This window comes from Diabrotica undecimpunctata, chromosome 9 (genome assembly GCF_040954645.1).
Source record: "Diabrotica undecimpunctata isolate CICGRU chromosome 9, icDiaUnde3, whole genome shotgun sequence".
In the NCBI taxonomy this organism is placed as follows: Eukaryota; Metazoa; Arthropoda; class Insecta; order Coleoptera; family Chrysomelidae; genus Diabrotica; species Diabrotica undecimpunctata.
The window spans coordinates 85,934,981-85,948,394 of record NC_092811.1 but is presented as its reverse complement, the minus strand read 5'-3'; the positions used below and the strand labels follow the sequence as shown (position 1 = coordinate 85,948,394).

The following is a 13,414-nucleotide window of genomic DNA, read 5'->3' as shown; positions in this document are numbered from 1 at the left end:
CAGGAATCCTCGAAATTAAATTCATCTTTCAACGTTTATGCATGTTCTGTCAATGCACATGCATTTATTTTTTTGGTTTTTATATCGCTACGATGTGAGATCACCCTACTGTGAAAATTACGAGATGATTCTCCTATGTATATTTTGTTACAATTATTACACGGTATAGAATAAACAACATTCGATGACTCCTGTATTGTGAAAGGATCTTTTGTTTTTGTGTATAACTTCGATACCGTTTTCACATCTTTGGATGGAATTTTTAAATCACTAACATTTTTGAAGATGTTCATTAGCTTCGGTGTCAAAACTGGAATGTAGGGTAGGCAACCATAAGTTATTTTAGATGGTATCACTGATGTGTTCTGTGTCAATGTCAATTGTCGGACCTCATTGTTATGAAAATTTTGGTTGTCAGAAAAATTCGAAGGAAAAGGAGAACCGAAAATGAGTTTATTTAACAGCCCTATAGGATAGGAGTTCTCTTGTAATATAGATCTCAGCTTTTTTAGTCCCTTGTCTCTGAACTCGATGTGTGACAAGTTGATAACCCTAGTTTTCAGGGCCAAAACCAAATTTGTTTTCATCTTGTTTACGGTTTAGAGAACACCTAAAGTTTATGGTTGAGAGAGAGGCTGATAATATGATTCCTTTTTTAGACATGCTAATCCATCGTGGCAATGATGGCATGCTAAGAACGGAGTGGTATCGTAAACCTTGTTTTAGTAACCGTTTTATAAACTTTCATTCTCAACATCCATCCAAGATGAAAACAAATTTGGTTTTGGCCCTTAACAAAAATAATAAAACCAAAAAAATAAATGCATGTGCATTGACAGAACATGCATTAACGTTGAAACATGAATTTAATTTCGAGGATTCCTGTATTTTGGCAAAGGAAAAGAACCATTCAAAACGTGTTTTCTTGGAAATGTGTTTAATAAAATCGAGTACATCTTGCATCAATAAAAAGTCAGACATAGATAAACTGAGCAACATTTATTGATACTTATTGGAAAAATATCCAAAAAAAAATTAATATCTACCTGCACCCGTACCCACACAAATTACAGTTATATGCATAACATGTTGCATACCATTAAGACAGGTTTAAAAATTAAAATCACCTAAGATGGGCCTCTAGTATTTCCTAAAAAGAAATGTGATATTAAGTACACCTAATTACTTTTTAATCATAGGATTTTTTCTTTTTGTTCTCTATGTGCCAGAGTTAAAACACACCAGTAAAAGATGACAACAAAATTTTTACTCTTTTTACCTAAATTTTAAAGAATTTTAAAATGTATTTTGTCCACTATTTTATATTTTATGTGTGTGTTATTAATGTTGAGTGTCTATGCTTTTATAAATAATCTCAACGACTAGTAAGTTTCACTGAAGATTTGTGATATTTTATAAATATTTACCCTTTTTCTTATTACAGTGTCTTGAAAAAGGAATAAAACCATTCCGAAAGCTAGACAAAAAGTCATAAGAGTGTTTCATTAACATCCCGGCCAATTTTCTGACTGCAACCCTAATAAACTGTGTTGTTTGTATATATATATATATATATATATATATATATATATATATATATATATATATATATGCAAAAGACGAACTAACCGTAGGCCTTTTGTATTTTTTATGAATATTTTAAACGTGACTGGGGTTTATTACTTGGACAAATTTACATCCAAAATGGAATGAAAACAAAAATGAAAAGCCAAGATTGCTTCTTACAACGTCAGCAAAACAACTAGTGTCAAATTTTGAAAAGAAAATCAAGGGGACTACAATGGGAAACAAAACAGTGTATTGAAAAATGCTTACAGGAAGTTAAACCACACAATAAAAAGCAAAAACTAGAAAAACCTCCAGTTTTAACAAGAAAAAGGTGTCACATGTGCCCAACAAAAAAGGACAGGAAACAAAAACAAATTTGTGAAATATGCAGTAGAAATGTGTAGATCACTGTATAATTAAAAAAAGTTTGTAAGTATTGCAATAAAGAAAAATAAATGACTAATCTATGGTTTTTTTATTTGTATTTTTTTACCTAATAATTAATAATAATTTAATCATATCAATTTGCTATTCTTGTTGGAAATCAGCTAATTTTGTGGCTTAGTCCCAACTAAAATAGTAAATTGATATGACAAAGTATTAATTTGTAAAAGTAAAATATTATTATTCTTCTGACTTATGCGTTTTATTCATTTTTTAAAGATTATTATTGTCGGTATTTTATACATGAGCTTTTAATTACCACAATATTTTCTCAGAAGGCTTTTCACACAATAATGAAAGACAACAACACCGTAATCTTTTTCCAGGGTATGCGTAAACATCAACCCCTGTTTTCAAATAAAATGGGCTGGTAGATTTATAAAAGTTTTTATTTTTTTATTAATGAAGTCTTTATTTGGCTTCAAATGTTTATTACTTGTGAATTAATATTTTTTCTAAAAAAGTTTTCATGCATTTTATTATTTTGTGCAAATTCTTCAGGTAGATCGCACCCTTGAGGTAGACCGCATACTATAGTAGCACCTTTTTTTAATCTAGACCGTTTAAATTTAAGTTTAATAAAAAATCAAAAAAGAATATTAGAAATATATGAGTAAATATGAATAGTACATTCAAGAGCAGTGGTGGGCCCAACGCACCCGAGTTTCCCGGTTACGTAAGCAAAATGTGTTGCCTAGATAAGGGTTACTGCAATGGTTCTCCGTTGCCTTTTGCATCATTATGCCGTTGACCGTTGCTTTGTTACTAGGCTCATCTGCTTTCGAGACCAATTGATTGAATTAGTTAGTATTAAATATAAGAGTTCCATAATTTATCATACCTAAATTATGGAATCCTCATTTGGGTCGGAGAAAATATCAAACCCCACCCAGAAACTTTAATCAGATACACTTATGGTGTTTACCACGGTCATAAACATTAAATGTATGTATCATTCGTGGAAGGCTGGTTAAATTACCCTAAAAATGATAATATGTGATCATAGGTATAATCTGAAACAAATGCATTCGTGCAATGAATATAATTAGTTAATAGATATGTTTAGAGACGAACAAGCGTCACATATACGTGGCTCACACATTCTACGTTGTAACATTTTACTTTACTGTAACAAGAAAAACTGTTAAATAATTAGTTCATCTATTGATTCAAATTTTAAAATATGTTACGGTTAACGAAATTACTGTTGACGGTAACAGGTAAGTTTTTTTATATGTGGAATCTTTAAAATGTTTTTAATGTCTTTAAAATTTTTTTTATAATGTTTAAATGCATTTTTTTTATTTACAATTAAGGCGTATCAACCTATGTGGTTATTAGCGCCGCTGGGTATTACATTTTTTTTATATTTTTGGATAGTTAATATTTTGACATACATAGATTTTTACATACATAAATCCAAGTTAAACTAAGTACATTGGTTAATAGAATCATTAACTATTACACATTTATTTGTACACACACTGATGTTTATATTTTGTTGTATATTCCTATTGATTTTAGAAAACTTAAAACTAAAGAATAGACACAGTTTACTTCTAGACCCTTGCGTAGAGTTGTAGGTGTAGGTTACACATTTCCTCTCATTTGAATATGCAGGGCAATCGATTAAGCCATGTTGGACACGTAAACTTTTGAAACACTTTATGTATTCATGTGTTAAGCGTGTATGTCCCAATCTTAGTCTGTTTATTATAGTTTGGTCTTTCCTGTTGCTACACTTATTCTTCCATGTTGTAACTGTTGTTTTTGTTGAGATTGATTCTATTCTTAAAGCCACCGTTCTTTCAATGTCAAGTTAATCCAGTGATGAAAGTCTTCGCTGAACTGAAGATTTGGCGGCAACATCTACTTTTGCATTACTATGTATACCTATATGTGACGGAATCAACATAAATTGGTACAAAGTTGGTACAAATGGTTCTTTATCAATACCAACAATGGATAAACAACAGTTGGGTAAATGGTGCCTAAGCTACCAAGCCTAATGGTAAGCTAATGGTGCCTAAGCTAGTCATTATTAGGCGCCTATCTAAGTTGGGGTTCAGTGCATATTTTAATGCTTTGTAGATTGCAAATAGTTTAGTTTAGATTGCGAATTGGAATACAACTACAGAAAAATTTTAAATGAAGAGCTGACAAGAATTGACGAAAATATAAGTATAGAAGAACACTGGACCAAATGCAAGGAAGCTATCCATACAGCGGCTAAAGGCTTTTTAAAACCTAACCAGGCTAAAATAAACGAAGATTGGTTTGACGAAGAATGTAGATCCATTAACCAACAGAAAAATGAAGCATATAATTCAGCAGCACAGAACCAGATCAAACCTGGAAGACTATGAAAATCTTAGACGAGAAGAAAAAAGGACGTTTAGAAGGAAAAAGAAAGAGCTCTACGAAAACGCTCTAAACGAGATTGTTAACCGCCACAATAGAGAAGACTCACGAAAATTCTACCAGAAGATAAACAGCTGCAGAAAATAATTCAAACCCAGAATAACAGCATGTAAAGACAGAGATGGTTCTATAATTAGTGACAAAGAACAGATACTAAACAGGTGGGCGAATCATTTTGAAGAACTGCTTAGCGATAGTCGTGAAGAAGACCAAATAGATATTACTTTGACTGAAATGGATGAAAATTTTCAAGAGTCGCCTCCCACCGAAGAAGAAATTAGAGAAGGAAACGCCCGCGGACTGGAAATTAGGTGTAATGCACCCTCTTCACAAAAAGGGAGATATGATGGTATGTGATAATTATAGTGGCATCACCCTACTTAACGTGACATACAAAGTGTTGTCCAACGTATTGTACAGAAGATTGATCCCGTATGCTGAACAAATAGTTGGAAACTACCAGTGCGGTTTCCGACCCAATAAATCAACAACGGATCAAATCTTCACAGTCAGGCAGATTCTTGAGAAAACGCTTGAGTTCGGAGTCGACACCCACCACATATTCGTGGATTTCAAAGCCGCATACGACTCAGTCAACAGACAAAAACTTCTACAGGCTATGGTGGAATTTCAAATGCCGCTTCATCTTGTTAAACTAACGAAACTTACACTCACAGGCGTAGAGAGTGTAGTCAGAATCCAAAACGACTTTTCCAGACCCTTCCATTGTAAAAATGGACTGAGACAGTGAGACGGACTGTAGTGTCTCTTATTTAACCTTGCACTAGAAAAAGTAATTCGAGAGTGCCATATTAATATGCGAATGGTACCATCTTTAATAAATCTGTACAAGTGGTCGGATATGCAGATGACATAGACATTATTGCTAGGTCCACAGAATCTCTGATCGAAGTATTTCGACACTAAGGGCGTCTGCGCTTAGAATGGGTTTAAAAATAAACGCACAGAAAACCAAGTATATGTATTGTACTAGATCAGGCAACCAGATACCTAGACTATTAATTGATGATCGGGAACTGGAAGGTGTGGACACCTTCGTCTACCTGGGCTCGCTGCTGACCAAAGACAACAATGTCAGCGAAGAAATTAAAAGAAGAATAGCATAGCAAGCAGAATAACAAGCGTCACATATACGTGGCTCACACATTCTACGTTGTAACATTTTACTTTACTGTAACAAGAAAAACTGTTAAATAATTAGTTCATCTATTGATTCAAATTTTAAAATATGTTACGGTTAACGAAATTACTGTTGACGGTAACAGGTAAGTTTTTTTATATGTGGAATCTTTAAAATGTTTTTAATGTCTTTAAAATTTTTTTTATAATGTTTAAATGCATTTTTTTTATTTACAATTAAGGCGTATCAACCTATGTGGTTATTAGCGCCGCTGGGTATTACATTTTTTTTATATTTTTGGATAGTTAATATTTTGACATACATAGATTTTTACATACATAAATCCAAGTTAAACTAAGTACATTGGTTAATAGAATCATTAACTATTACACATTTATTTGTACACACACTGATGTTTATATTTTGTTGTATATTCCTATTGATTTTAGAAAACTTAAAACTAAAGAATAGACACAGTTTACTTCTAGACCCTTGCGTAGAGTTGTAGGTGTAGGTTACACATTTCCTCTCATTTGAATATGCAGGGCAATCGATTAAGCCATGTTGGACACGTAAACTTTTGAAACACTTTATGTATTCATGTGTTAAGCGTGTATGTCCCAATCTTAGTCTGTTTATTATAGTTTGGTCTTTCCTGTTGCTACACTTATTCTTCCATGTTGTAACTGTTGTTTTTGTTGAGATTGATTCTATTCTTAAAGCCACCGTTCTTTCAATGTCAAGTTAATCCAGTGATGAAAGTCTTCGCTGAACTGAAGATTTGGCGGCAACATCTACTTTTGCATTACTATGTATACCTATATGTGACGGAATCAACATAAATTGGTACAAAGTTGGTACAAATGGTTCTTTATCAATACCAACAATGGATAAACAACAGTTGGGTAAATGGTGCCTAAGCTACCAAGCCTAATGGTAAGCTAATGGTGCCTAAGCTAGTCATTATTAGGCGCCTATCTAAGTTGGGGTTCAGTGCATATTTTAATGCTTTGTAGATTGCAAATAGTTTAGTTTAGATTGCGAATTGGAATACAACTACAGAAAAATTTTAAATGAAGAGCTGACAAGAATTGACGAAAATATAAGTATAGAAGAACACTGGACCAAATGCAAGGAAGCTATCCATACAGCGGCTAAAGGCTTTTTAAAACCTAACCAGGCTAAAATAAACGAAGATTGGTTTGACGAAGAATGTAGATCCATTAACCAACAGAAAAATGAAGCATATAATTCAGCAGCACAGAACCAGATCAAACCTGGAAGACTATGAAAATCTTAGACGAGAAGAAAAAAGGACGTTTAGAAGGAAAAAGAAAGAGCTCTACGAAAACGCTCTAAACGAGATTGTTAACCGCCACAATAGAGAAGACTCACGAAAATTCTACCAGAAGATAAACAGCTGCAGAAAATAATTCAAACCCAGAATAACAGCATGTAAAGACAGAGATGGTTCTATAATTAGTGACAAAGAACAGATACTAAACAGGTGGGCGAATCATTTTGAAGAACTGCTTAGCGATAGTCGTGAAGAAGACCAAATAGATATTACTTTGACTGAAATGGATGAAAATTTTCAAGAGTCGCCTCCCACCGAAGAAGAAATTAGAGAAGGAAACGCCCGCGGACTGGAAATTAGGTGTAATGCACCCTCTTCACAAAAAGGGAGATATGATGGTATGTGATAATTATAGTGGCATCACCCTACTTAACGTGACATACAAAGTGTTGTCCAACGTATTGTACAGAAGATTGATCCCGTATGCTGAACAAATAGTTGGAAACTACCAGTGCGGTTTCCGACCCAATAAATCAACAACGGATCAAATCTTCACAGTCAGGCAGATTCTTGAGAAAACGCTTGAGTTCGGAGTCGACACCCACCACATATTCGTGGATTTCAAAGCCGCATACGACTCAGTCAACAGACAAAAACTTCTACAGGCTATGGTGGAATTTCAAATGCCGCTTCATCTTGTTAAACTAACGAAACTTACACTCACAGGCGTAGAGAGTGTAGTCAGAATCCAAAACGACTTTTCCAGACCCTTCCATTGTAAAAATGGACTGAGACAGTGAGACGGACTGTAGTGTCTCTTATTTAACCTTGCACTAGAAAAAGTAATTCGAGAGTGCCATATTAATATGCGAATGGTACCATCTTTAATAAATCTGTACAAGTGGTCGGATATGCAGATGACATAGACATTATTGCTAGGTCCACAGAATCTCTGATCGAAGTATTTCGACACTAAGGGCGTCTGCGCTTAGAATGGGTTTAAAAATAAACGCACAGAAAACCAAGTATATGTATTGTACTAGATCAGGCAACCAGATACCTAGACTATTAATTGATGATCGGGAACTGGAAGGTGTGGACACCTTCGTCTACCTGGGCTCGCTGCTGACCAAAGACAACAATGTCAGCGAAGAAATTAAAAGAAGAATAGTGCTTGCCAATACGTGCTATTATGGCTTGAGGAAACATATGGCTCCAAAACTACCCATAAAAATTAAAGTTACCATATATAAAACACTAATAAGGCCAGTGTTAACATACGCGTCTGAAACGTGGTCACTTACACAGAACGACCAAGAATTGCTTAAACGTTTCGAGAGAAAAATTCTAAGGAAAATATATGGAGGAATCCAAGAACAGGGTTTGTGGCGTAGGCGCTACAACTTTGAGTTATATTGAAGTTTTGGGGAACCTGACGTTGTAAAATGTATTAAATTAGCACGCCTTCGATGGATAAGACATGTAATTAGGCGAGATGAAGATGCAACGATCAGAAAAATTTTCGACCGAAGAGGACCAGTGGGAAGCCGAGCCAGAGGAAGACCAAAACTTAGGTATCAAGATAATATAGAGGACGATCTAAAATCCATTGGAGTAAAAGCATGGAGAAGAGTTGCCAGAGACAGGGCCGAATGGAAGATTATTCTGAAGAAGGCTTTGGCTCATAACGAGCTGTAATGCCACTAATGATGAGATTGCGAATAGTTTTCCTGTATATACTGCGCTAAAATTTGAGATTTTTTATGAAGCAGTGTAGTCGTTGTGTATGAGGGCAAATTCCACTCCTTTTTCTGATTTGGAGGCATCAGTATAAATATGAGTATTATATTCTGTAAATGGTAATTCTGGTACTCATCAATCTTATGTCAAATTGTTTAACCATAGAGGAAGCATTAAGTTGAATACTAGTCTTTGTTAAACTCAAGTCTAGGAAGGGTTTTCTGACCATCCAAGGGTTAGCGGTTAAAAGGGTGGCTATTTTAGGGAAGACAATATTATTACTGGTCATGTATGTATTAAGTCTTTCATAAAAAGAAAGGTTTAGATCTTTTTTTGTTAAGATATGTTGTGTGGAAACGAGGAGCAAAGACATTGTTTCTGACGGGATTTTCACTATTTTCTGAAACATTTGCAGCATGTGCTAGGCTTAGATATTGGCTTCTTAATTCCAGAGGCATTTCTCCTACTAAATATAGTACGCTATCTGTAGGTGTGGTACAAAAAGCTCCTAAGGCTATTCTTACAGCAGCATTTTGGATTATTTACAACTCTTTTAAAAGTGATTGACTGGTAGACCCATACACTATTTTTAGTAGATAGGACTTTCATTATGTTCAAATATTGTTGACAAGATGTTTTAAGATGATAAATATGTTGTTGCTTAAAATTTAAATGTTTCTCAAAATTAATTCCAAGAAAATTGATTAAATCAATATATTCTATTTTTGTATTAAAGATTGTAAGTTCTGGACTACTAACATCACGTTTTCTGCTGAAATGGATGCAGTTACTTTTGTTGGAACAAAATTTCATTCCCGATTTCATTGACCATTTTTCTAATGTAGAAATAGTTTCTTGTAAGGTTTGTTTAATTAGTTCTATCTTTCTTCCTTTACAATAAATTATGAGATCATCTGCGTATAGCCGTATCTCTTTACTGGTGGAGTATCTTTTTGCATAATACTGTTAATAACAATACGAAAAAGAGTAACACTAATCGATGATCCTTGAGAAGTACGATTTTCCTGTATTCTTGTTTTAGAAATGAAATCGTCTACTGTTATTTGGAAGCTTCGGTTTTTTAACAAGTTAGTGATGAAGTTTAGCATATTTCCTTGTATACCTAATTACTGTAAAGTTTTAATTATTCTATGGCGCCAAACTCTATCAATTGCTCTGGTTATATCAAAAAATACCGCTATGCAGCTTTGATTATTTGCTAGCACTTCATGTATTTTAGACTCCAGCTCAACTAAGTTGTCTAGAGTTGATCTATCTTTACGAAATCCACTTTGTTTGTTAGATAGAACAGATCTTTGCTCGAGTATCCAAATAAATCGTTGGTTAATTAATTTTGCTCATTGCACATTCTAACGATACTGGCGGTAGGAGTTTGGGACTGAAAGTGGTTTACCAGTCTACTTTACGTGGTTTATATTTAAGAATATGTATATTTTGTTATATATCCTTTGTAAATAGTCAGTTCCATTTTTAGGCAAATTTTTAAGGAAAATAATTATCATATATAAATTCTTGTAATTCTTCTTTGGTTTTAAATTATTATAAAAACTCTTAAGACAAGTTTTCATTACTTAAATATGACTCGTAGGATAAAGCTCATACATTGGCTATTTCAGATCTAGATCTACGAATTTTGTTATTATATTTTAAAAATCTTATTGATGTGTTTGTGTGGTGTCCCGAAATTTTGTTAATTTGTTTCCACTCTATTGCTGCTGGAGTAGAACTGTTTGTTGTTGATAAAAATTTTTTCCACGATTCCTTTTTTACTCTTTTACCATTTTTCCACTAATGCCCTTAACTTCTTATATTCTAGAATATTTTCTTGTGTTTTTTGTTTTTTATATTTATTGAATGGTCTGTGACTCTTCTTTATAGCATCCTGACAGTGATTGTTCCACCACGGTACTCCATTTTTCTTACTAGTTTCTTTTTTCCGATGGTATGGTCTGCTGCGGAAAGTATGACGGAGAAAAATTTATTTACTAAGTCGTTTATATTGCCATGCGGGGATGGATTTGAAAAAGACTTTAATTGATTCTCCAGAAATGGCGTAAACAATGACCAATCCTCTATTTCTGTATTTCATCCAGTGTATGGTTGAATTTTTTGTTTGGATTCGAAATGTATCACTATGGGAAAATGATCGTTTCCATACAATTGTGCACTAGCTTCCCAAATTATGTTTTGTACTAGAGAAGGGTCTACAAGAGATCAGTCAATATAACTAGTATTTCCAGTAAAAGAATTAAATCTTGTTGGAGATCCATCGTTAAGTAGGGTAATATTGGTGTTATTAATGACAGTTTCTATTATGTATCCTATTTTGTTATATCTATTAGATCCCTAAAGTGGATTGTGTCCATTTAGATCTCCTATTATAATCTTAAACGATAGAATTTGATCGTGTGATATAATATGAATATCTCTGTTATACTTATATCGGTATTCGGTGGAAAGTAAATGTTATGTTAATAATTTTTGATCTGTAATGAGGCTTTGCTCCCCTTATAATTATTCCTAATAGAACCATTCATAATAATCATTCGCCCCTCGCAGAGCATGAAATATTTTCTTGGAGACGCGGCCCCAAGATAAAAATAACCAAGAAAATCCATTAACAATAGGTAACCCGGTCCAGTCGCCTAAACGGACTCTACCACTTATTGTTAGATCTCAAGTAACGTAATTTACCATTGCAATACAAAATTAAAATAGCTCTTCCTTAAAATGTGAAATGAGTTCCAAGTCGTACTTGCAATATAGTATTAAAATGTATATTAAAATTAATGCATTTACCGTTTTCTTTAATCTACATATATTATATGCACTTTTGTCCCTTCTTTTAACATTGAAATTAAAAGCGATAACGTAGAATGCTTTTGACAATGAACCTCACGAGTTTGTAATCAATATACTTACGTGAAAGTTAATAGTAAAATATAATTTTTATTGGTTTTTCACAAATGGTGGTGATTTAGGCACAATAGTCAAAGTAGGGTTTCACTTTGTACAAAAGAGGGTAAGTTGAAACATCAAAAATAATATTTTCGTAAAAAAATTACGTCCGTCGCTGGAATAATTCCCAATTGCTTGCAAATAATAAATATTTCTCTTTTTTCTACTTTTTTGTCTAAAATAGTTCTGTGCTAATAATATTGTATAAATTCGCATTTTTTTTCTGACAACTAGTTGTTTCTCCATCAGTGTCAAATATTAACAATAAAAATAAATTATGGATCTTCTTATTTTGTAACGTAAAACCAAAGATCTATTTCTTATAAACCCGATAATTCCGATATATTTTTACATATTTGTTTTCTTATATGTCACAGTGAAAATGCACTGATTGTTTTTTACATTTACTGGTGTAAATGTAAAAAACTAGTACTAAAGTAGTTTTAATATAATATTTTTATATTTAACTATACTTTTGTAAATTAATAAATTATAACAAACAAGATCTAATTCAATTATTTTTAAGATGGGAATACAAATATAAAACAATAAACTCTTAGAGCAAGTAATTCGACTTGTAAGTCATAGGTTTTCACTCAATGTGAACGGAAATAGAACTGGAAGTAGCTATTTGAACTCTTCGTTTAACATTGCGTCAAGTAATATACGATTTCACTAATTTTTAATAAACTTCCGGCCATACATTTTTAGACGGAAATGGCATCAAAACCGGAACTTAATATTCGATTTCGACTTTTCAATACGTGTAGATTGATATTATCACATATACTATTTCTTCCACTTTAATCTGTCACTTCCGGTTAAAACTTTTCAACCGGAAGTATATATTTGATTTCGTTTTGCTAAGGTGCGTCGAATAATATACCATTTGTACTATTTCGGCAACTTGAAAACAGTACTTCGTGTTGCTCTGGAACTCTGGAACCGGAAGTTCGACGTAAGATTGCTCACCTTTAAGACCATTTTTGGGTTATAAGCGCTCATTTCACACCTTATTTGTCATTATATCTATTCTGACTATTAATTTATTAAGGTGATGAGTGAAGTGAGCACGAAGGAGTTAACTGAACTGTTTAACGCCATATACGATTTAGGTAATATCCCAAAGAAATGGCTATTGTCAACTTTTGTAACACTACCAAAAAAAACTCTTAAGTCATGCACTTAAGAGTTTTCTTAAAATCATGCATGCCAGAATTTACAAGAAATGCGAAGAAAATGTCGGTGAAATGCAATTTGGATTCCGCAATTCCATGGGTACACGTGAAGCACTTTTTACCTTACAAGTCCTACTTCAGAGATGCAGCGATGTCATTTATGATATCTATATTTGTTTTATTGACCACGCCAAGGCATTTGACCGTTGTCAGCACCAGAAGATGGTCGCTGTCCTACAAAAAGTATGATTGGATGAGAAGGATATTCGGATCATCATGAATTTATACTGGAACCAGCGTGCTCAAATCAAGGTCAAAGACCAGCTGACCGACCAAGTGAAGATCATGCTAGGAGTAAGCAAAGCTATGTGCTCTCGCCGACTCTTTTCAGTATATACTCTGAGGAAATTTTTACCAAAGCCCTCACAAACCTAGAGATGGGAATCCGAGTGAACGGTGAATACATCAATAATATTCGCTGCGCCGATGACACAGTGTTACTAGCCACCAGCCTAAATGATCTACAAGCCTTACTAGACCGAGTAAGAACTGTGAGCGTAACATACGGACTAGACCTTAATATTAAGAAAACTAAATTCATGGTTGTGAGCCATGCAAATTTAGTTCCCGGGGCACTAATCGCAG

At 33.6% G+C, this 13,414-nt stretch overlaps 1 protein-coding gene across 7 annotated transcripts in view; it reads left to right on the top strand.

Annotated features, from left to right (window-relative positions):
* LOC140450217 (phospholipid-transporting ATPase ABCA3-like) overlaps positions 1 to 13,414 on the top strand; it is a 372,486-nt gene that overhangs the window by 145,335 nt on the left and 213,737 nt on the right. Inside the window, exon 1 of one of the 7 annotated variants that reach the window (XM_072543709.1) lies at positions 5,573 to 5,720. The exons of the other annotated variants lie outside the window; for them this stretch is intronic. Coding sequence (XP_072399810.1) covers positions 5,684 to 5,720 — 37 coding nt within the window. The 5' untranslated portion in view covers positions 5,573 to 5,683. Of the gene's footprint in view, positions 1 to 5,572; positions 5,721 to 13,414 lie in introns of those variants that run through there. 7 annotated transcript variants of the gene reach the window in all.